The sequence below is a fragment of the Aquarana catesbeiana genome, linkage group LG06 (genome assembly GCF_042186555.1).
Source record: "Aquarana catesbeiana isolate 2022-GZ linkage group LG06, ASM4218655v1, whole genome shotgun sequence".
Taxonomy (NCBI): Eukaryota; Metazoa; Chordata; class Amphibia; order Anura; family Ranidae; genus Aquarana; species Aquarana catesbeiana.
Genome location: NC_133329.1, coordinates 77,037,566 through 77,062,229, shown reverse-complemented (window position 1 = coordinate 77,062,229; position 24,664 = coordinate 77,037,566). Strand labels below are relative to the sequence as shown.

Genomic DNA, 24,664 nt, shown 5'->3' with positions numbered 1-24,664 from the left:
AAATCCCACCAAAAGAAAGCTCCATTTGTGGGAAGGAAATGATTAAAAACTAGTTTGGGTCCAGTGTTGCATGACCGTGCAATTGTCATTCAAAGTGTGACAGCACTGAAAGCTGAAAATTGGCCTGGGCAGGAAGGGGGTAAAAGTGCCTGGTGTTGAGGGGGTTAAAGTGCCCGGTATTATGGTGGCTAATAGGGGTGCAAAGGATCAAAAAAATCTCCCCCACTGTAATATCCACAATCTCCCTATTGGCAGGGTGTGGCAGAGTATTGGCGGGGTATTGCAGAGTATTGGCACTGCTGCCATTCGCTCTCTCCCCTCCACTGTATAGATCAGTACACAGAGGGGAGAGAGGAACCGGCGTCATGACATGACGCCGGTTTGTTACAAGTGATCGCTCCGTCATTTGACGGAGCGATCACGTGCTAAACGGCCGCCGGGTGTACCACGATGACCTCCGCTCAGGAGCTAGGCCGAAGCCGCGGCCTTTCCTATGGCCGAGGCCACAGAGCGATCCGCGGATCGCGGGTGTCCCGTACGGATCAACCTCCGCGGATCGGATCACGGATCGATGACGATCCGTTGCACCCCTAGTGGCTAAGGACATCCATGTCTATTTTCAGCCCTCTATGAAATACAGAGAAAGGCCCCAAAGTTAAACTCTGCAGGAAAGTAAAAACCTACCATAGCACTGGGGCTCCCCCCTACAGTACAAGGGTTTTGGCCTAGGGTAACAGTAAAAAAAGAAAATTTACTTCCGTTACCCTCCCACCACTGAGATCTGTCCCCTGAAGCCTCTTCCCTTTGGTGCTCAAGCCAAGCCGGTGGTCACAGCAGTGACACACCATCATGTACAATGCAGGGCGATCAATCTTGCATAGTAAGTGAGGATGCTGAGGGCACGCTCACCACCCGTAACATGGGACAGAGAAGGTGAGCTCCAGCCAATGAAGGAGTGAAGGGAAGTAAAGCTGTTTTTATACACAGTATCTCATAAGAGTGAGTACACCCCTCACATTTTTGTAAATATTTTATTCTATCTTTTCATGTGACAACACTGAAGAAATGACACTTTGCTACAATGTAAAGTAGTGAGTGTACAGCTTGTATAACAGTGTAAATTTGCTGTCCCCTCAAAATAACTCAACACACAGCCATTAATGTCTAAACTGCTGGCAACAAAAGTGGGTACACCCCTAAGTGAAAATGTCCAAGTTGGGCCCAATTAGCCATTTTCCCTCCCCAATGTCATGTGACTCATTAGTGTTACAAGGTCTCAGGTGTGAATGGGGAGCAGGTGTGGTAAATTTGGTGTTATCGCTCTCACTCTCTCTCTCATACTGGTCACTGGAAGTTCAACATGGCACCTCATGGCAAAAAACTGAGGATCTGAAAAAAAGAATAGTTGCTCTACATAAAGATGGCCTAGGCTAAAGGAAGATTGCCAATACCCTGAAACTGAGCTGCAGCACAGTGGCCAAGACCATACAGCGGTTTAACAGGACAGGTTCCACTCAGAACAGGCCTCGCCATGGTCGACCAAAGAAGTTGAGTGAACGCGCTCAGCGTCATATCCAGAGGTTGTCTTTGGGAAATAGACGTATGAATGCTGCCAGCATTGCTGCAGAGGTTGAAGGGGTGGGGGGGGGGTCAGCCTGTCAGTGCTCAGACCATACGCCGCACACTGCATCAAATTGGTCTGCATGGCTGTCGTTCCAGAAGGAAGCCTCTTCTAGAGATGATGCACAAGAAAACCCGCAAACAGTTTGCTGAAGACAAGCAGACTAAGGACATGAATTACTGGAACCATGTCCTGTGGTCTGATGAGACCAAGATAAACTTATTTTGTTCAGATGGTGTCAAGTGTGTGGCGGCAACCAGGTGAGGAGTACAAAGACAAGTGTGTCTTGCCTACAGTCAAGCATGGTGGTGGGAGTGTCATGGTCTGGGGCTGCATGAGTGCTGCCGGCACTGGGGAGCTACAGTTCATTGAGGGAACCATGAATGTCAACATGTACTGTGACATACTGAAGCAGAGCATGGTCCCCTCCCTTCGGAGACTGGGCCGCAGGGCAGTATTCCAGCATGATAACGTCCCCAAACACACCTCCAAGATGACCACTGCCTTGCTAAAGAAGCTGAGGGAAAAGGTGATGGACTGGCCAAGCATGTCTTCAGATCTAAACCCTATTGAGCATCTGTGGGGCATCCTCATATGGAAATGGAAACATGCACCAGCTCTGTGATGTTGTCATGGAAGAGGACTCCAGTGGCAACCTATGAAGCTCTGAAGGCAGTGCTGGAAAATAATGGTGGCCACACAAAATATTGACACTTTGGGCCCAATTTGGACATTTTCACTTAGGGGTGTACTCACTTTTGTTGCCAGCGGTTTAGACATTAATGGCTGTGTGTTGAGTTATTTTGAGGGGACAGCAAATTGACACTGTTATACAAGCTGTACACTCACTACTTTACATTGTAGCAAAGTGTCATTTCTTCAGTGTTGTCACATGAAAAAAGAAAGAAGAAAATATTTACAAAAATGTGAGGGGGGTACTCACTTATGTGAGATACTGTATATAAAAACTTAGAACATTTATGTGTCGAACACAAGGTCCACAGGATGTATCCGTCCCACCAGACCGTTTCATGTGGCCCTTGTTCCTCTCCTGAAGCTGCAGCACCCCCCCTCATCTCCACCCCCCTTGTCCCAGCAGTCGAAGCAGAGAGGACAGAACTCCTCTGCCAGATCCTGCACTTCTCCTTGCAGCCGCGGAGAGGCTCTGATGTCTCAGCAGTCAGTCAGTGGCAGACAGGAGGAATTCTGTTCTCCTACACAGATCCTGTTGCTCTCTGTGCAGCAGCAGCAGCACCCCCTCATCTCCACCTCCCCTGGTCTCAGCATTCAGCAGATTCCAGCCCTCCTCTGGCCCTCCTCCAGATCCTGCACTTTGATTCCCAGCTCCACCCCCAGCTTCTTCCTGTCAGCAGCACAAGGTACGTGGGGTGCACTATGGTGTAAGAGGGGGAGGGTACTCTGGACATCTAGTCCTACAGATACAACTGTCCCTTTGAGGGCGACCATGTTGATACGGTCCGCGATGAGATCGGGTTTGATCCTAGAACCATCCATTCTGAAAAATAAGAAAACCAGCGCCTATTCTCTACTTGCCGCCATTTCATTCTGTTTACACTAGGACTGTATTTAAGGCCAACTCCAACCAAAAGGTTTTATTGAATTAAGCAGAGAAGGGTTAGAACCTCTGAGGTTTTTTTTTTTTTTTTTTTTTTTTTTGCTGTCCTTACTGGGGGGGGGGGGATATTGCCTAACTTCTTGTTAGAAATGTCTGCAAGGGGAACACAGACAGAAACATTTTCCAAACAATAAGAAAGGGTCAGGAGTTTATTTTGCCTTCCTTTCCCAGGAACAACAACTCTTCCCCCTATTTCTTGAGGAAGAAACTCCTTGATGAGTAGGAACAAAATAACTTGCCTGGAGCTTTAAAAGGGAATCGTTCACCCAAACTTTGATCGGCTCCTCCCATACCAAGTCTTCATTTTAGGCACTGGTGATGTAGTCAGTGCCCCTTAAGCTCACCTGCCACCTGTTGAGTTCTCTGGCCACCTTGGCGTTGTGATCGCACAATTCGGATAGCGGCCGCCCGGCCAAAGCGTAACGTTCAGCTGTGGCTACAAACCAGCCCATGTCTTCTCCGCCTGCCTCGAAGACACTTAACCCGCTGGATATGTTCTCGAACTGCTCCATGGGGTCCGGCTTCCTCAGGAAGAAGATGGGGTGTCGACGGTCGTACGGTTTCCTATTAGAGTCATTGGATGATGATGACGAAGATATGAGGCTCTCCTTGGCCGCAAAGGCCAGGTCTCCGAAAAGGCCGTAGCAGAGGCCTTCAGGGTTAGCCCGGTCTATGGGCCTCTTGGCGTCTCTGAAGATGTGTTGGTATAAAGTGCTGTCCTTAGAGCCCGAGAGCAGGAAGTAAGGGTCGTGGCAGTGTCTCCAAACAATTCCCGTTGTCACATCCTTGTGCTCCTCAAAGGTGGCAAACGGGATGAAGGGTCTCCTAACGTCCCATACATATATGTTATGGTCCACCATCATGGAGCATGTCCCTATATGATACTTCCTCTCGGGCCGCCACTTTACCCGCGCCACGGATGCAATAGTTTGAACGCAGTATATCTCCTTGGCTCGGTTAGTGTTCATGTCCCACACTTTTACCATTTTGTCACGTCCACCAGTTGCCAACCATCCTCTGCAAGGAAATCAAAAGTAACTATGTTACCATTTTTGTCTTAAATACAAATCTATATCGTATAAATAAAAATGTTTCCTATGCACATGGGCAACACCACTACATGGACATAGGCAACACAGCCCACGACTGTACCCCCTTCACTTCTCTGACTGTCAATGTAGTACTGTATACCACACCCATGCCTGACCCCACTGACCGCCACAGCACCCATACACTACTCCACTGACCACCGCCACAGCACCCATACACTACTCCACTGACCACCGCCACAGCACCCATACACTACTCCACTGACCACCGCCACAGCACCCATACACTACTCCACTGACCACCGCCACAGCACCCATACACTACTCACTGACCACCGCCACAGCACCCATACACTACTCCACTGACCACCGCCACAGCACCCATACACTACTCCACTGACCACCGCCACAGCACCCATACACTACTCCACTGACCACCGCCACAGCACCCATACACTACTCCACTGACCACCGCCACAGCACCCATACACTACTCCACTGACCACCGCCACAGCACCCATACACTACTCCACTGACCACCGCCACAGCACCCATACACTACTCCACTGACCACCGCCACAGCACCCATACACTACTCCACTGACCACCGCCACAGCACCCATACACTACTCCACTGATGCTGTGCCCCCAAGACAGTACAAAAGCGATTCAATATTCATCCCTTTCACGTGGAGCCATTGCACCCACACATACTAACCCCACACTCAACCGCAGGGGGAGATTTAATAAAATTGGAGCACACAGAATCTTGTACAGCTGTGCATAGTAACCAATCAGCTTCTAACCTTAGCTTGTTCAATCAAGCTTTGACAATGAGCCTAGGTTCACATTGATGCGATTTGGCGGCTATTGCCGGCAATGGCACCGTCCAAATCGGTGCAACGCCAACTTTGCGGCGCCGCACCCATTACCAAAAGTAGTTTCTGTACTACTTTTGGTGACTTCGGGGTGCGATTTGTATAGACATCTGTGCAGGAACACACACACAGATGTCTCTGAAATCGCTCCCGAAGTCGGGACTGACATGCGGATATGAAATTATGCGAGTTCAGCTGAACTCGCACAATTTCAATCCCGCTGTCGGTCTGAACCTAGGCTGAATCCTAGAAGCTGATTACCATGAACAGCTGCACCAGATTGTGTGTGGCTCAGTTATAGTAAATCTCCACCAGAGTCCACAGGTACCGCTTCATTCGTCCACCTCTGCACCAACACACTTTACCTAAACAGTATAGTGGCCTCCCATCAGGGTACTTGCCTGTCCTCAGGATGCCAGTCACAGCAGAAGACAGGTCCGTTATGAGCAGTAAACATGCGTTCGAAACGATCAGGCCTGCGGATGTCCCACAGCTGAACGTTTCCGTTTTCGAAGGTGGCCGCAAAAGTGAAATAATCCCGGATGCTGAACTGTACGTCTCTCACGCTCTCAGATTGACCTGCAACAAGATTATCTGGTCAGCCACGATGAACTGCACTGGTCCTAACCACTTGCCGACCATCCGCCATCATTATACTGCGGCAGGTTGGCTCTATTGCGTGAATAGTCATAGCTGTATGTCGGTTCATGCAATAGATACAGTGGGGGCACACGGCACTGGAGCCGGTGCGTGTGGCCAGCGGACGCAATGTCCGCCGGCCGCCCAAGATCGCTCTACAGAGAGCCAGAATGGAGATCTGTCAATGTAAACAAACAGATTCCCTTTTTGTCAGGGGAGAAGAGAGTGATCATCTGTTCCTAGTGATCAGGAAAAGCGATCTCTCTCCTCCTTCAGTCAGTCCCCTCCCCCCACAGTTAGAAACACCTCCCAGGGAACACATTTAACCCCTTGATCGCCCCCTAGTTTTATCCCCTTCCCTGCCAGTGTCATTTATACAGTAGTCAGTGGCTATTTGTAGCACTGATCGCTGTATAAATGTCACTGGTCCCAAAAAAGTAGCAAAAAAGTGTCCGATCTGTCCGCTGCAATTCCGCTAAAAATCACCGCTGATCACTGCCATTACTAGTAAAAGGAAAAAAAAAAAAATGTTTTTTTAAAAAGCCATAACTCCCCTATTTTGTAGACGCTATAACTTTTGCGCAAACCAATCAATACGCTAATTGCGATTTTTTTTTTACCAAAAATATGTCGAAGAATATGTATCGGCCTAAACTGAAGACGACTTTTTTTTTTATATATTTATTTGTTTGCGATATTATAGCAAAAAAATAGGATTTTTATAACAGCTTACCTGTAAAATCCTTTACTATGGTGCTCTGTGTCCCATGATGTACTCCAAGAAATTACTATGTGGGTATATAGGCACCAGTGATGGACACTGGTATACCCAATACAGGAAGTTCACTCCCTATATAACCCCTCCTCCTTCCAGCAGCACCTCAATTTTTGTAGCAAAGCAATATACTTAAACCCCATAAAGAGGGGAGGGACCTCTGGGTCCCATGATGTACTCTAAGAAAAGGATTTTACAGGTAAGCTGTTATAAAAATCCTATTTTCTTTATTGTGCATCACGGGACACAGAGCACCATAGTAATTACTATGTGGGACGTCCCATAGCAATGCTATTAGAGGGGAGGGAGAGAACCCGTGGGGCACCCCCAGACTTGAGGACCTATGCTGCTGCCTGCAGCACACTGCGCCCGAAGGCGATATCCTCATGCCTTCTTACATCCCACCTGAGAAAACTTGGTGAATGTATGTACTGAAGACCAAGTAGCGGTCTTACAGATCTGAGCCATGGAGGCCTGGTGACGCACTGCCCAAGAAGCACTAACCGACCTGGTAGAGTGTGCTTTGACTTGAAAAGGTGGAATCTTACCCCTTAAATTATAAGTCTGAATTTTCACTTGCCGAATTCACTTAGCGACAGTGGATTTTGACGTTGCCCGTCATTTATACTGCCAGAAGGTCCTAAGAAAGAAGACATCAGTCTTTCTGATCTGAGCAGTCGTCTTTAAATAGACTTTGACCGCTCTCACTACATCAAGACAATGTAGTGACTTCTTTTCCCTGGAACATGGTTTTGGAAAAAACAATGGCAGGACAATATCTTGGTTCAGGTGGAAACCCGAGACCACTTTTGGCAAAAAACCTGGACGAGGACGTAACACCACTCTGTCCTCTTGAATAATCAAGTATGGCTCTTTACAAGAAAGAGCAGCCAATTCCGAAACCCTCCTTGCTGAGGATATAGCAACCAAGAACACCAACTTCCTTGTCAGAAGGACTAAGGGAATATGTTGTATCTGTTCAAATGGCTGTTTTTGTAACACTGACAAAACTAAGTTCAAGTCCCAAGGGTTCAAAGGTGATCTAACTGGCGGATAAATCCGCATCACCCCTTGCATAAAACCCCGGAGTAAAGAATGTGTAGCAAGCGGTCTTTGAAATAAAACCGATAAAGCTGAGACTTGGCCCTTAATAGTACTTAAGGCCAACTTCATCTCTACCCCTAATTGTAAAAAGGCAGGAATTCTGCCTACGATATAGCTCCGAGGGTGACAACCCTTGGATTCACACCAGGAAACATAAGCCCTCCAGGCTCTATAATATATAGTTATGGAAGCTGGCTTCCTTGCATTAATCAAGGTAGAGATAACTGACCCGGAAAGCCCACGTTTCTTCAGAATGTGGGTCTTAATAGCCAAGCCATTAAATTTAGCGTTCGTAAGGTAGGATAGAATATCGGCCCCTGTGAGAGTAGGTCTGGCTGTAGTGGAAGGGACCATGGATCCTCCACCGCCATCTTTACGGTTTCTGCATACCAGGACATTCTGGGCCACGCTGGGGCTACCAGAATTACCGGCTTTCTTTCCAGCTTGATCCTGCAAAGAAGTCGTGGCAGCAGCTGACTAGGGGGGAATGCATAAATCAGTGAGAACTGATCCCACGGGATCACCAACGCCTGGACACAAAGTTGACTAACTTCACGTCGAATCTGGACGCCGGAAGATCTACATCTGGAGTCCCCCATCTTTGGCAAAGGGCCCAAAAAAATGTCGGGGTGAAGGGACGATTCCCCGGGAATAACTGCTGGCGACTCAAGTAGTCCGCCTGCCAATTCTCTACTCCCAGAATGAGGACTGCCGACAGGCACGGAACATTCCTTTCTGCCCAAGTTAGAATATGGTTCACCTCTGTCTGCGCTACGAGACTCTTGGTGCCCCCATGGTGATTGATATAGGCCACAGCTGTGGCATTGTCGGATTGGATCCTGACAGGACAATCCCGTAACTTGAAAGTCCAGGCCTTCAGAGCCAGATGCACTGCCCAAATCTCTAGGATGTTGATGGGCAAGGCTTTTTCGGTTCTTGACCACTGTCCCTGGACAGTTGTCTTCTCTAGTACTGCTCCCCAGCCTAAAAGGCTGGCATCTGTTACCACTTTCCAGATAATTGGTCTGAAGGATTTTCCTTTCAGCAGATTCTGGGTTAGTAACCACCAACCGAGGCTTTGGGACACCCTTGAGGACAGCCGCATTGGCAAGTCTAAAGCTTGAATCATTTTGTTCCATGCAGACAGGATACGGTTTTGCAACAGTGTCGAATGGAACTGGGCATAGGGAACCCCTTTGAATGAAGCCACCATCTTTCCTAACAACCTCATGCAAAGGCGAATGGAGGAATCTCCTTTCAACCTGACCATCCGCACCAGCTCTCTTATGGAGTTGATCTTTGCCTGAGGCATGAACACCTTTTTCTGGGCTGTGTCTATGATCAGACCTAAGTACTCCAGCCTTTTTAGCAGTTTTAAGGAAGACTTCTCTAGGTTGAGAATCCAACCCAGATTTTCCAGGTAACTGGTTGTAGTGCTCACGCTTTGCTCCAAATGAGCCACCGACTGGTCTATTAGCAATAGATTGTCTAGGTACGCCAAGACTGTTATGCCCTGTGCCCTTAACCTGGCTAGAGGTGGGGCCAGCACTTTTGTGAACACCCAGGGTGCTGTAGCTAGCCCGAAGGGCAAGGCTACAAACTGAAAGTGCTGCTGTTCTACTTCGAACGGCAGAAACCTTTGGTGAGCAGGAAATATAGGGGCATGCAGATATGCATCCCTAATGTCGATGGACGCCAGAAGTTCTCCTCCTAGTAGGATAGAAACTACTGACCTGATCAACTCCATGTGAAAGGAGCGGATCTTCAGGAACTGATTTCGATTATTTAGATCTAGAATGGGTCTGACATAGCCATTCGGTTTTGGTACCGTAAAGAGGTTTGAATAAAACCCCAAACCTTGCTCTTCTGTGGGGATTTGTATGATCACCCCGAGCCAGTAATCGGTCTAATGCCCGAAACAGAGATTGCCTTTTCCCTGGATCTTTGGAAACGTTTGATCTCAGAAAACGAGACGGTGGGAACTCCCGAAATTCTAGTATGTATCCTAGAGACACCGTGGAGATGACCCATCTGTCCTGAATTTCCTCTTGCCAGACTTCTGAGTATTGCAGAAGTCTTCCCCCCACTCTGGCAAGGGGGAGAGCCTCTTCATAATGAGGCTTTAGAATTCTGCTTTGCAGATTTCCGGCCCCAGATGATCTTCTGTGCCTGGGCCTGACCCTTTCCTCTAGCTTCAGACGGTGGAGGCCGTCGTCACTGCCCAGAGGCGGATGCCCCTGGCGCAGGGGAAAGAGTCCACTTAAATAAAGGACGTTTATACTTTCTTTTGACTGGCAAAAAAGTAATCTTTCCACTAGAAATCATTTGGATGTATTTGTCCAAATCATCCCCATGAAAAGGAAAACTAGTCAGAAGCCTTTTGCAAGGTGCTTCGGCTGACCAATTTTTTTAACCACAGGATCTTACCCATGTGTACTAGCACAAGCGCAAGGCGGGATTGCCTGGTGAATAGTCTTTCATGGTGTCTATGGCAAAACATAATGCCTTTGGTAGTTCGGCCAAATCGCGGGCCTGTTGTGCAGGGACCTCCTTAAGGGCCTGTCTAAACTGGTCCTTTAGAGACTGACAGATGCCTATTGCAGCGACTGCAGGCTGAGCAACAGCCCCTGCCAAGGAAAAAGAGGATTTTAACAGCAATTTCAACCTTTTATCTGTTGGATCTTTAAGCATTTGTGCATTGTCTACTGGAAAAGTTAGACTTTTATTCACAATGGAAATCGCAGCGTCAACTGCTGGTACATTCCATCTTTTGGCAAAAAAACTGAGGTACTCCTGGTAGGAGGAGGGGTGATATAGGGAGTGAACTTCCTGTATTGGGTATACCAGTGTCCATCACCTGAAGGTGCCTATATACCCACATAGTAATTACTATGGTGCTCTGTGTCCTATGATGTACGATAAAGAAAATATTGGTTTTTTTTTTCAAAAATTGTCGGCTTTTTTTGTTTAAAGCGCAAAAAATAAAAAACCACAGAGCTGATCAAATACCACCAAAAGAAAGCTCTATTTGCGGGGGAAAAAAAAAAAAAAAAAAGGACATCAATTTTGTTTGGGTACAAAATCGCACAACCGTGCAATTGTCAGTCAAAGCGTCGCAGTGACGCAACGCAAAAAATGGCCTGGTCGTTAAGGGGGTAAATCCTTCCGGTCCTTAAAATAGTTAAAGGATAATTTTACCTTTGGCAACATGTTACATCCGAGTTTAGGATGGAATGTTCCCAGTTCTGCAGCCGCCGCCCGCTGCCCCATCCCTGAGGCAGCAGTACGGGGGAAGAGTTCCCCATACTAGCTGCCACTATTTGAATGCAGCGTGGGGCTCCACCGTTACGGCCACGTCATTCATTCACACAACTGTGTGTGTGAATGAACTAAAAGCCCCAACATCCTTATCGGCTGTCGGCTTGTATTTCTCAATGAACTACCAGGGCGCTGTGGACCATGGAGGTAGTTCATTGAGTCTTCCTGTCAGCGAGTATCGCCTTAACTATATGGGACGTACGGACACACAGATACACGGACAGTGTGCAGGAGACCAGCATGGCATCAGGGATCTGCTGATCACTGGTGCAATGCATTCCAGGCTCCTACTACAAAATAAAATGCACATTTTTTTCCCTGCAAAAAGATGTGCTTTTTTTTTTTTTTTTTTTTTTTTTTTGTACAAAGAGGGACTTATCCTTTAAAAGGAACCTATATATCAAAAGTACAGTGGGGACAGAAAGTATTCAGACCCCCTTACATTTTTCACTCTTTGTTATATTGCAGCCATTTGCTAAAATCATTCAAGTTAATTTTTTTCCCCTCAATGTACACACAGCACCCCATATTGACAGAAAAACACAGAATTGTTGAAATTTTTGCAGATTTATTAACCACTTGCCGACCGCCGCACGACTATATACGTCGGCAGAATGGCACGGGCAGGCAAAAGGACTTACAGGTACGTCCTTGCCTGCCCGCGGGTGGGGGGTCCGACCGGACCCCCCCCCCGGTGCCAGCGGCGGTCGGATTCAGGTCAGGGTCGATCGAAGGTGAGGGGGAGGCCACTCATTCGTAGCTCCCCCCTCGCGATCGCTCCTGGCCAATGATGGGCTTCCTCGGCTTCTGTGAATGTAAACAGAAGCGGAGGAAGTGATGTCATCTCTCCTCGAGCCAGTCTTTTTGATCCGGCGCCGAGGAGAGAAGACATCCAAGTAAGTGCACCAACACTACACTAACAGTAGAACACGCAGGCACACTTGTCACCCCCCTGTCACCCCCCAGTCACCCCCTGATCACCCCCCTGTACCCCCACACATACTGACACCAATAGCAGGTTTTTTTTTTTTTTCAGATTATTGCATTGGTGTCAGTTTGTGTCAGTTATAAGTGTTAGGGCAGTTAGGTTAGCCCCCTTTAGGTCCAGGGTACCCCCCTAATAAAGTTTTAACCCCGTGATCACCCCCCGTCGCCGGTGTCACTAAGCGATCGTTTTTCTGATCGCTGTATTAGTGACACAGGTGACGCTAGTTAGGGAGGTAAGTATATAGGTTCGCCGTCAGTGACAGGGACCCCCATATACTACCTTCTAAAGGTTTTAACCCCTTGATTGCCCCCTAGTTAACCCTTTCACCAGTGATCACCATATAATTGTTACGGGTGACGCTGGTTAGTTGGTTTGTTTTTTGTAGTTTATTATAGTTTTAGGGCACCCGCCGTTTATTACCTTATAAAGGTTTAACCTCCTAATTGCCCGGCGGTGATATAAGTTAAGTTTTTAGGGTCAGATAAGGTCTGCGTCGCCACAGGCAGCGTCAGGTTAGCGCCAGTACCGCTAACACCCACCTCCCTTAGTGCTATAGTATCTGAACGGATCGATATCTGATCCGATCAGATCTATACTCCCCAGCAGTTTAGGGTCCCCCAAAAAAACGCAGTGTTAGCGGGATCAGCCCAGATACCTGCTAGCACCTGCGTTTTGCTCCTCGGCCCAGCCCAGCCCACCCAAGTGCAGTATCGATCGATAACTGTCACAAAACACTAAGCATAGTGCCCTTCCTGCTGCATTCGCCAATCCGAATTGGGTATCCACCACTTCTGCAGCACCCGTATTGCCCTCATTCACTGGCCAACCCGGCATTCAGGTGGAAACAGTTGACTTTACGCCACTGGATTTTTATTCACGGTTTTTCACCGAAGATCTCTATAGATCTATTGTGGACCAAAGCAATTTATACGCTGGTCAACACATCGCCACTATTCCCCAGTCCTCCCTTGCCAGAGATTGGAGACCAATTACGGTCTCCGAATTTAAGATCTTTCTGGGCCTTTCCCTCAACATGGGCATAACCAAAAAGAGTGAGTTGCGGTCATATTGGTCCACTGACCCAATTCACCATATGCCCGTGTTCTCTGCCTCCATGACCAGGGCACGATACGAGCAGATTTTGCGGTTCATGCACTTCAACGACAATGAACTCTGTCGTCCTCGTGGAGACCCTGAATACGATCGGCTCTACAAAATTCGGCCCCTCGTAAACCACTTCAACCAACGTTTTGCAGACTTGTTTACTCCCCATCAAGTTGTCTGCGTTGATGAGTCCCTGATTAAATTTTCTGGCCGCTTGTCATTCAAACAGTACCTTCCCAGCAAGCGTGCCAGATACGGGGTCAAGATGTATAAGCTCTGTGACAGGGCCACAGGCTATACAGGTAGTTTTATGGTTTACGAGGGCAAAGATAGTCACGTAGAGCTGACAAACTGCCCTGACTACATAGGAAGCGCTGGCAAGATAGTGTGGGACTTGGTGTCACCCTTATTCGGAAAGGGGTACCACTTGTACGTGGACAATTATTACACGAGCGTGCCACTTTTTAGTCACCTTTTTGATCAAATTGGAGCATGTGGCACCGTGCGACCTAATCGCCGGGGCTTTCCTCAGCGGCTTGTAGATTCCTGTCTTAGGCTGGGGGAGAGAGCCTGCTTGCAGTGTAATAATTTGCTCGCTATGAAGTGGAGGGACAATAAGAATGTTTTCGTTCTTACCTCCCTTCATGCAGACACGACGACCCAAATTACTACGGCGACTGGTGTTGTGGAGAAACCCCTCTGTGTCCATGAATATAACCAAAATATGGGGAGTGGTGGACCTCAACGACCAGTTGTTGGCGCCGTACCTAATTGCCCGTAAGGCCAGACGCTGGTACAAAAAAGTGTCTGTATACTTATTTCAATTGGCTTTGCTGAACGCTCATGTGCTATACAGAGCTTCAGGACGGACTGGATCCTTCCTTAAATTCCAGGAAGAGATCGTCAGAGCCCTTCTGTTTCCAGACGGTGCTCCACCTCACCTTCCCCAACCAAATGCAGTAGGCCGGCTGCATGAGAGGCATTTTCCTTATGTCCTCGAGAGTACCCCTACCCAACGAGCCCCCCAACGAAAATGTCGTGTCTGCAGCAAGCGCGGATTTAGGCGTGACACCCGGTATTATTGTCCCTCCTGTCCTGGCAATCCTGGTCTTTGCATGGGTGAATGTTTTGAGCGCTACCATACACTAGTTGAGTTTTAGCGTAGGGTACAGCACTGCACAGACTAGGACACACTTTCACAGGGTCTCCCAAGATGCCATCGCATTTTGAGAGACCCAAACCTGGAACCGTTACAGTTTTAAAAGTTACAGTTATAAAAAAAAAAAAAAAAAAAAAAAGTAAAAAAAAATTTACACAAAAAAAATATAAAATAAAAAAACCAAAAATAGTTGTCGTTTTATTGTTCTCTCTCTCTCTATTTTCTCTCTATTGTTCTGCATTCTATTCTGCAATGTTTTATCATGTTTGCTTTTCAGGTATGTAATTTTTTTTATAGTTTAATGTGTTCTAACCATTTTTTTTGTTTTCAGGTACGCCATTCAGCTGCAGCGCGGATTTATTTATCTTGACAGCAACATCGTTTGCTCCCACGATACATAAAGCCGCGACTCCAGCGCTGTCGGAGGCGATTTCACCACCACAGTTACATACTTCAGCATATATGCCGAAGCGTGGGGGCAGCAGTGGGTGGAGGAGCGATTTGCTCCTGCCTTTTGTGGGAGGATGCCTCCATGCTTCGGCATATATAAAACGGTGCATGTATGCCCATCATTAGAAGTGGGTGGATGAAGGGAGGTATTCTAATGGTGGGCATACCCACCGATCAAGATCTTTTTTTCGTTCAGCCCACAGGCTGCATGAAAAAAAAGTTTACAATGTATGCCCAACAAGGACCAGCAATGTACTGGTATGTTGCTGGACTTTGAGTGGTTATACCAGAATGATGCCTGCAGGTTTAGGTATCATCCTTTTCAGCCAGCGGTCGACTTTCATGTAAAAGCAATCCTAGCGGCTAATTAGCCTCTAGACTGCTTTTACAAGCAGTGGGAGGGAATGCCCCCTCCCCCACCGTCTTCCATGTTTTTCTCTGGCTCTCCTGTCCCAACAGGGAACCTGAGAATGCAGCCGGTGATTCAGCCAGCTGACCATAGAGCTGATCAGAGACCAGAATGGCTCCAAACATCTCTATGGCCTAAGAAACCGGAAGCTACGAGCATTTCATGACTTAAATTTCGCCGGATGTAAACAGCGCCATTGGGAAATTGGGAAAGCATTTTATCACACCGATCTTGGTGTGGTCAGATGCTTTGAGAGCAGAGGAGAGATCTAGGGTCTAATAGACCCCAATTTTTTCAAAAAAAAAAAAAAAAAAAAAAAAAAAAAAAAAAAAAAGAGTACCTGTCACTACCTATTGCTATCATAGGGGATATTTACATTCCCTGAGAGAACAATAATGATTTAAAAAAAAAGAAAAAAAAAAAAAAATGAAAGGAACAGTTTAAAAATAAGATAAAAAAGCAAAAAAATAAAAAAAAAAAAAAAAAAAAAAAAAGCACCCCTGTCCCCCCTGCTCTCACGCTAAGGCGAACGCAAGCGTCGGTCTGGCGTCAAATGTAAACAGCAATTGCACCATGCATGTGAGGTATCACCGTGAAGGTCAGATCGAGGGCAGTAATTTTAGCAGTAGACCTCCTCTGTAAATCTAAAGTGGTAACCTGTAAAGGCTTTTAAAAATGTATTTAGTTTGTCGCCACTGCACGTTTGTGCGCAATTTTAAAGCATGTCATGTTTGGTATCCATGTACTCGGCCTAAGATCATCTTTTTTATTTCATCAAACATTTGGGCAATATAGTGTGTTTTAGTGCATTAAAATGTTAAAAAGTGTGTTTTTTCCCCAAAAAATGCGTTTGAAAAATCGCTGCGCAAATACTGTGTGAAAAAAAAAAAAAAAAAAAAATGAAACACCCACCATTTTAATCTGTAGGGCATTTGCTTTAAAAAAAATATATAATGTTTGGGGGTTCAAAGTAATTTTCTTGCAAAAAAAAATAATTTTTTCATGTAAACAAAAAAGTGTCAGAAAGGGCTTTGTCTTCAAGTGGTTAGAAGAGTGGGTGATGTGTGACATAAGCTTCTAAATGTTGTGCATAAAATGCCAGGACAGTTCAAACCCCCCCCCAAATGACCCCATTTTGGAAAGTAGACACCCCAAGCTATTTGCTGAGAGGCATGTCGAGTCCATGGAATATTTTATATTGCGACACAAGTTGCGGGAAAGAGACAAATTTTTTTTTTTTTTGCACAAAGTTGTCACTAAATGATATATTGCTCAAACATGCCATGGAAATATGTGAAATTACACCCCAAAATACATTCTGTTGCTTCTCCTGGATAAGGGGATACCCCATGTGTGAGACTTTTTGGGAGCCTAGCCGCGTACGGGACCCCAAAAACCAATCACTGCCTTCAGGCTTTCTAAGGGCGTAAATTTTTGATTTCACTCTTCACTGCCTATCACAGTTTCGGAGGCCATGGAATGCCCAGATGGCACAACCCCCCCCCCCCCCCAAATGACCCCATTTTGGAAAATAGACACCCAAAGCTATTTGCTGAGAGGTATAGTGAGTATTTTGCAGACCTCACTTTTTGTCACAAACTTTTGAAAATTGAAAAAAGAAAAAAAAAAAAAAAAAAAAACGTTTTTCTTGTCTTTCTTCATTTTCAAAAACAAACGAGAGCTGCAAAATACTCACTATGCCTCTCAGCAAATAGCTTGGGCTGTCTACTTTTCAAAATGGGGTCATTTTGGGGGGTTTTGTGCTATCTTGGCATTTTATGGCCTTCAAAACTGTGATAGGTAGTGAGGAGTGAAATCAAAAATTAACGCCCTTAGAAATCCTGAAGGCGGTGATTTGATTTCGGGGCCCCGTATGAAGCTAGGCTCCCAAAAAGTGCCACTTATGTGGTATCCCCATACTCAGGAGAAGCAGCTAAATGTATTTTGGGGTGTAATTCCACATATTCCCATGGCCTGTGTGAGCAATATATCATTTAGTGACAACTTTGTGCAAAAAAAAAAAAAAAAAAAAAAAAAAAAAAAAAAAAAAAAAAAAAAAAAAGAGTCACATTCCCGCAACTTGTGTCAAAAAATAAAATATTCCATGGACTCAACATGCCTCTCAGCAAATAGCTTGGGGTGTCTACTTTCCAAAATGGGGTCATTTGGGGGGGTTTTGTGCCATCTTGGCATTTTATGGCCTTCAAAACCGTGATAGGTAGTGAGGAGTGAAATCAAAAATTTATGCCCTTAGAAATCCTGAAGGCAGTGATTGGTTTTCGGGGCCCCGTACGCGGCTAGGCTCCCAAAAAGTCCCACACATATGGTATCCGCATACTCAGGAGAAGCAGCTGAATGTATTTTGGGGTGCAATTCCACATATGCCCAATGTTTAATGTTTTCTTTTACATCTCTATCTTTCCAAATGTGATCTGTTTAATATAAATATACTGGATCTGCACCGTAGAATATGTTCCTGCCATTTAAACTGGGAGTAAACCCATGTAAGATATTTACCTATTAGGTAAGGCCTAGAATAAGGCTTACCTACAGGTACAGTAAACCTGTCCTAAACAAGCACAGGTTTAGGAGATATTTACTTTAAATGCAGCCGGTGACGTCACGGGCGCATGCACTCTGAAGGAATAGCATACCCGTGCCGTTCCTTCAGAGCCGCGCCGTAAAGAGCATCTCCAGCTCACATGCGTAGGAGTGACATCATTGCCGGCTCGGCCATTCATATCACCGAAGCCCGCGAACCATGAAAGAAGACCGGGTGAAGTTGGAAGCGCCAGCAGCAGTGACAGCGCATCACTGGAGTGCTTTGTCCTCAAGCAAGTCTGTTATAATGTGCTAGCATGCAATGCATGATAATAGTATGGGTGCATTGGGACAGTGGATCTTGGGAGCGAGCCTTCACAAGTGCCTCCATAGGAAGTGGCTAGGAGTTCCGGCAGGGGACACGAAAGAGGAGGATTGGGTAAGTATAACGTTTGTTTTTTTTAATTTTACCTTTAAAATCACTTTAAAGTGGTTGTAAGGGCAGAAGTTTTTATCTTAATGCATAGAATGCATTAAGAGAGAAGTAAATGCATACTCCCCCCCCATTCATACTTGCCTAGGTGGATGCAGCATCGCAGCTGCAGCTGTCCCCCGGCGCCTCCACTGAGAGGCTGAGCCGGATGTCAGTCCAGTCACTTGGCGGATCCAGACTTCGTGGTCTGGATGGCGCGGTGCCTGGACTGATATTGGTGACTTCAGTCTGCTCTCTGCTGAAAACGGGTCACAGGAGTGCAAAACGTATTGCACTCCTGTGATCCACAGGAGAAGCCCAGCCAAACAAGCTTTGGCTGGACTTATCCCTTTTTAAAAAAAAAAAAAAAAAAAAAAAAAAAAAAAAAACACCACACAACACCTTCTGTGTGCAGCAGCCTCCCTCAGCCCATTTCAATCCAGCGATGCACAAGAACCTCGGCTGCCTGGGACTCTCCCTGCTGATTGGCTAAGACACAGCAGTGAATTCTATTCGCACCCGCTGCTGTCAAAATCAGTCAGCCAATTACTAGAGAGAGGGGGCAGGGCAGCGGCTCGCCTTGGTTCCCTCCATAGCGAGCTGCTTGCTGTGGGGGCACTCGGTAGGAGGGAGGGGCCAAGAACAGCGAGGGACCTGAGAAGAGGAGTATTGGAGCTGCTCTGTGCAAATCCACTGCACAGAGCAGGCAAGTATGACATTTTTTTTTTTTAAACAAAAAGAAAATAAATAACAAATAAGAGAGACTTTAGTATTACTTCAAGGTAAAAAAAAAAAAAAAAAAAAAAAAAAAAAGTCCCTCTATTTGTATTGACCCCTGACCCCCTAGTATACTTACCTAAGCCCAGTCTGGATCCAGTGCTGTGCTCATCTCAGAGGCTCTCTCCTCTCTCTCTCCACACTCACAGAGGAAGCAGCATCAGCCATTGGCTCCTACTGCTGTCATACAAATTCTGTGAGCAGAGAATAGGGTGCAGTGCCCACAGGTGGGCCAACCGAGAAAAGGAGGAGCGAGGGGTACTGGCGGGGAACAGAGAAAAGAACATTCAGGGACGCTCTGTGCAATACCACTGCATACAGCAGGCAGGTTATTTTTAAATTTGAAGCCTTACAATCACGTTAAGACCAGGGGTGAACACAGAACATATCCACTCATTGCAGGCCATTGAAGGAACTATAGAGAGGAGTTTACATAGCCTGTAGCCAGCTGGAAGAGAGCATGGCAGCTACCAGTCTTGTCAACTGCAAGACAGAGCTCAACTTGACTGCACTATCAGGGCTATTTATTGGTAGTTAAGTGAATTTAAAAAAAAAAAAAAAAAAAGAAAAAAAAAAAAAAAAAGTTAAGTAAAAGGTAAGGGGATGACATTGGAATTGGCAGTTCCTAGATCGTTCTCAGGATCACCGAAAACCATACTAAATAATTCCATCTATATAGCCTACGATATAACAGAGCCGTACCTGAAAAGGTGCTGACAGAGTCCTTCTTGCGGAGGTCGAAGCATTTCATGTAGCCATCTTGGGATCCACTGAGCAGCATGTAGACCTCCGTTGGGTGGAAGCAGACTTTATTCACCGTCCTTTTATGTTCTGTAAATAGCTGGTCCTGTTTGTTCCTAGAGGGCTTTCCCAGGTTCCACGTTACCACCACACCATTGGTGGCCGCCGTGGCCAATAGATTCTCATCCATCTGGTGCCACACCACGTCCGCGCAGCTAAAATTCAGAGAAGGCTTCCGGCCAACCCGCAGGTTCAACTTTTCCGCAAAGTGGTCCTCTTCCATGGAGTATATTTTGAAGATGTTGCGGCCGGCCACGACCACTTGTGCAGCGTCCCGGCAGACGCTTATAGCGTTTGCCGGGGCGTCGAGGTGGCAGAACATGGTGCGGCCTGTCAGGGTGTTACCGCCCAGGGCCGTGGTGACTCGCGCCATTTTCTCCATGGCGGGCACCCGGCCACTGGCCCCCTTCCAGACTCCGGTAAGGGTCTCCACAAGAGCGGTTGTATTGGACTATGCAGGTGGAAAGGGTGTGAGATTTCACATAATTAGGAGGGGGGGCAGGTGCCGGGTCCTAAAGGTCTTGACGCATGAAACGTTTTCTTCAATAGACCAGTTCAGATAATCAGGACCTCCCTTGAGATTTCACAACACTTCACCAGTCAAGCCTAGGAGATACAAAGACAAGAATTAGAGAAGCAATTTAACCTCGCTGCTACGGCAACAAATGTTCACACACATGCATAATGCAGTGCACAATGTGGGCTTGCAAATTCTGAAACGTGAACCTGTCCTCAAATATACTTTTATATATTATATACATATATTTAGGATTCGGAATCCGCTGCACTTATTTAACCTTTATTACATATTCCATAAAATCATCAGACACAGTGTGGGGTATAGCTGAAAGTTAACGCGTTTCACGCTACAACTAGGGAAGGAAGAAAAAAAATTTCCAAGCTCAACGAACCAACCAGCCTGCAACTGACCGAATGGACCTGTCCAACAGTATGCGGTAAAAACATGGCTTTTGTTGCACACATATACAAATACATGTGTAAGCCACAGAGCCCCGGCAAGGCACCCCATTTTCTGTGGACCCAAAATCGAATTTCTGTGAGTCTCCAACAATGGAAGCACATGCATTTAATTGCAGGTGTAGGGCAGATAAACCTGGAGGGAGCCCACCCCTATTTAAAAAAGGTACAGGGGCATACAAAACACCCAGCCCAGAGCACTATGGGGGCAAAGGTGTCAGTGCGTTGCCTGACCAATAGAATTCATCATACAAACAAGTGGTTACTGCTAGAGGTGGACCGATACGGGTTTTTCTCTGGCCAATGCCAAAACCGATATTTAGAAATTGGGGAGGCTGATGGCGATGATGCCGATATATGATGCCGATTTTTGTGGCCGATATTTTAGGCCGATAAAAAAAAAAAAAAAAAAACCCTCACCCACTCCACTCCACCCTGCTTGCTCCTGTCACTCTACCACACACTTGGTGTCCTCAGTACAGATGGCACTGGCAGGTGGCACTGGTTTGGAACTGACAGATGGCACTGATTGGCAGGTGGCACAACAGATGACACTGGCAGGTGGCACTGATTGGCACTGATTGGCAGTGGCACTGGCAGGTGGCACTGGTTTGGAACTGGCAGGTGGCACTATTGGCAATGGTAGGTGGCACTGACAGATGGCACTTATAGGTTTCACACTGAGCCAAGTGTAAACTGTGTGTGAAATAGAGAGGAGCTGTCAGAATTGAGCTTAATGTCAGGGTGGACGGGACCCGGCCGGGGTGGGCGGGACCCAGCAGCATCAAACAGCAGCCAATGATTGGGCTGCTTAAGAAAAGGGGCGGGGCCACATACACATAGCGACCCGCCCAGATCCCATCCCATTGGCTGGCGTTTGATAGCTGCTGGGTCCCGCCCACCCCGACATCAACCTCAATTCTGACAGATCCCCTCTCTCTCTCTCCTCTGTGTTACGTGTCAGTTTCACACACTTAGCGGCTCTGGCAAGCATCAAGCACCGCGTTGAGTGTGGAGAGGGGAGGAGGAACAGCGGCCAGTGTTAAATATCGGCCTAATTTAGATAATAATCGGCCCATGCCCATTTATCAAAAATGGTCAAATATCAGCTGATATATCGGTCGACCTCTAGTTACTGTCCTCGCCTATAACTGGTCACTGCAGCAAGGACCATTGGAAAGTAGGGCTGCAACTATCGATTATTTGTATAGTATAGTATAGTATAGTATAGTATATAGAGTGCCCCTATAGCAAGGTAAAAAAAAAAAAAAAAAAAAAAAAAATTAATAAATTCTGCCTTTAGAACCACTCACTTCCTGCCCAGGACTACATGTCCCATGAGGCATTGCTCCTCACACATTCACAATTTCTTAGGCACTTACTGACATGTATGGACGGTGTACTGAGCTGTATGTGTGCTGCACTGTATTCCCAGATGTGAACAAATAATGCATTCTGTATGTACGCCAACTAATCAGCTGACCAAATTATTGATTATGAAAATAGTTGACAACTATTTTTAGAATTGATTAGTTGTCGATTAATTGATTAGTCGTTAATTCAGCCCTATTGGAAAGGCAACATATAAAGAAAAAAGAAATTTCCAAGCTCAACCTTCCGACCAGCCTGCGACCAACTGAATTGACCTGTCCAACAGTATGCAATGAAAACATATGTGGCCTCGGTACCTGTGTTTGTACCGTCAACGCGCCGCCACTGACAGCTCCGGGTCTCATACTAACCCGTGGGAGCTGGGAACTGATTGCTGATCACCTGTCAGGTGATCAGTCATTGTTACCCCTCTACTCTTCACATCTCATCCTCTCCTTGCTAGGGGGAAAGACTGTAAACAAAAAAATAAAATAAAAATAAAACAGTTAGGCCTCTTTCACACTAACGATCCGTATGTCCGTTTTTCATCCTTCCGTTTTCGGATGAAAAACGGACATACATGAATCTCTATGGAGCGTCGGATGTCAGCGGTGACATGTCCGCTGACATCCGACCCACTCTGATCCGAAAAGTGTAACGGAGGAAAAACCTACTTTTCCATCCGTTTTTGGATCGGGTGACGACGGACACTACGGTCCGTCATCATCCGATCCCCCCATAGGGGAGAGCGGCGCTCTGACAGGTCCGTCACTGCACAGTGTGCAGCGATGCACCTGTCATCTTCCTGCTCAGCGGGGATCGGCGGAGTGATCCCCGCTGAGCAAGCGGATATTCACGGGGCGGATCATCACTGATCCGCCCCGTGAGAAAGAGCCCTAAGATCCGTGTTTTTTTTATCTAGGTCAGAGGTCGCTGTGGTCAGTGTTGTGTAGGTAGGATAATATAATACTGCACCCGCGCACATATGTCAAATAAACAAATTTATGTTGTGTCTAAATATAAAACAGAAAACACAGTGAACTAAACCAAAACATAAAAAAAGTGTTATAATAAACTTATAGGGAGGAGCTGCCCATTCTAATGATCATGAGAACGGTGAGGAATCGGCCCAGAACTACACCGGAGAATCTTGTCAATGATCTCCAGGCAGCTGGGACCATAGTCACCAAGAAAACAATTGGTAGCACACTACGCCATGAAGGACTGGAATCCTGCAGCGCCCGCAAGGTCCCCCTGCTCAAGAAAGCACATGTACAGGACTGTCTGAAGTTTACTAATGAACATCTGAATGATTTAGAGGAGAACTGGGTGAAAGTGTTGTGGTCAGATGAGACCAAAATTCAGCTCTTTGGCATCAACTCAACTCGCCGTGTTTAGAGGAGGAGGAGGAATGCTGCCTATGACCCCAAGAACACCATCCCCATCATCAAACATGGAGGTGGAAACATTAGGCTTTGGGGGTGTTTTTCTGCTAAGGGGACAGGAAAACTTCACCACATCAAAGGGACGATGGACAGGGCCATATACTGTCAAATCTTGGGTGAGAACCTCCTTCCCTCAGCCAAGGCATGGGAAATGGGTGGTGGTGTTACAGCATGACAATGACTCAAAACACGGCCAAGGCAACAAAGGAGTGGCTCAAGGAGAAGCACATTAAGGTCCTGGAGTGACCTAGCCAGTCTCCAGACCTCAATCCCATAGAAAATATTAGGAGGGAGCTGAAGGTTCGAGTTACCAAACGTCAGCCTCGAAACCTTAAAGTGAATGTAAAGGGTCATTTTTTTTTTTTACAACCCCTTTTATGACTTGGAGAGGATCTGCATAGAGGAGTGGGACTAAATCCCTCCTAAGATGTGTACAAACCTGGTGGCCAACTACAAGAAATGTCTGGGGGGGGGGGGGGGGGTGTTCCAGCTAACACTTTAGGATCAGACACAGCAAACAATTGCTTTTTCCTTTTGGGATAAAAGTTATACATAAAACTAATAAAAGCTGATCACTGTAAGCACCCGTCAGTAATAAATGGTTTGTCTCATCCCTGTAACTGATACATTCTGCTGGAGAGCTTGTGCTTTTGGAAAAACAGACTTACTGGGTGGATCACCAGGTGAAAATAAAGGAAAGAAAGCCCAAAGAAAGAAAACTGATGCAGCCATAACATTTAAGAATTGGTAAGCTGTAATATAACACAGGTTTGCTTTTGGGTTTCATACTACTTTTGATATCTGGCTAACGCAATTGATAAGAGAGCAAATGCTTGACGCGCCCAAATGTGTGGGCAACACGTGGCTTTTGGAGCATGTTTTAAGCAGCTTTTTCCTGCCGGGAGTAAAAGGCATTCAAAAGAGAAAGTCAAAACTCCACTGTGTGCAGGAGGCCTAATAAGTCTTATCTGTGGACAGTGGTGTATTTTGGTTTTGTGTTGCCCTAGACAAGGCTAAAATTGCGCCCCCATCTAAAAATTTGCCCCACCTCAGCCACGGTATACCTTTTTATCTCAGGGTCTGATGGAGGAAGCTGCAGCCGTTCACAGTAAACAGTTGTGGCTTCCTCATCAGACCCTGAGACATGAT

At 46.5% G+C, this 24,664-nt stretch overlaps 1 protein-coding gene across 1 annotated transcript in view; it reads right to left on the bottom strand.

The window, feature by feature from the left end:
- WDR24 (WD repeat domain 24) overlaps positions 1-24,664 on the bottom strand; it is a 45,456-nt gene that overhangs the window by 18,688 nt on the left and 2,104 nt on the right. Inside the window, exons 2-4 of the mRNA XM_073636277.1 lie at positions 19,623-20,327; positions 5,586-5,763; positions 3,602-4,274 (exon numbers count right to left, since the gene is read on the bottom strand). Coding sequence (XP_073492378.1) covers positions 3,602-4,274; positions 5,586-5,763; positions 19,623-20,103 — 1,332 coding nt within the window. The 5' untranslated portion in view covers positions 20,104-20,327. The remainder of the gene's footprint in view (positions 1-3,601; positions 4,275-5,585; positions 5,764-19,622; positions 20,328-24,664) is intronic.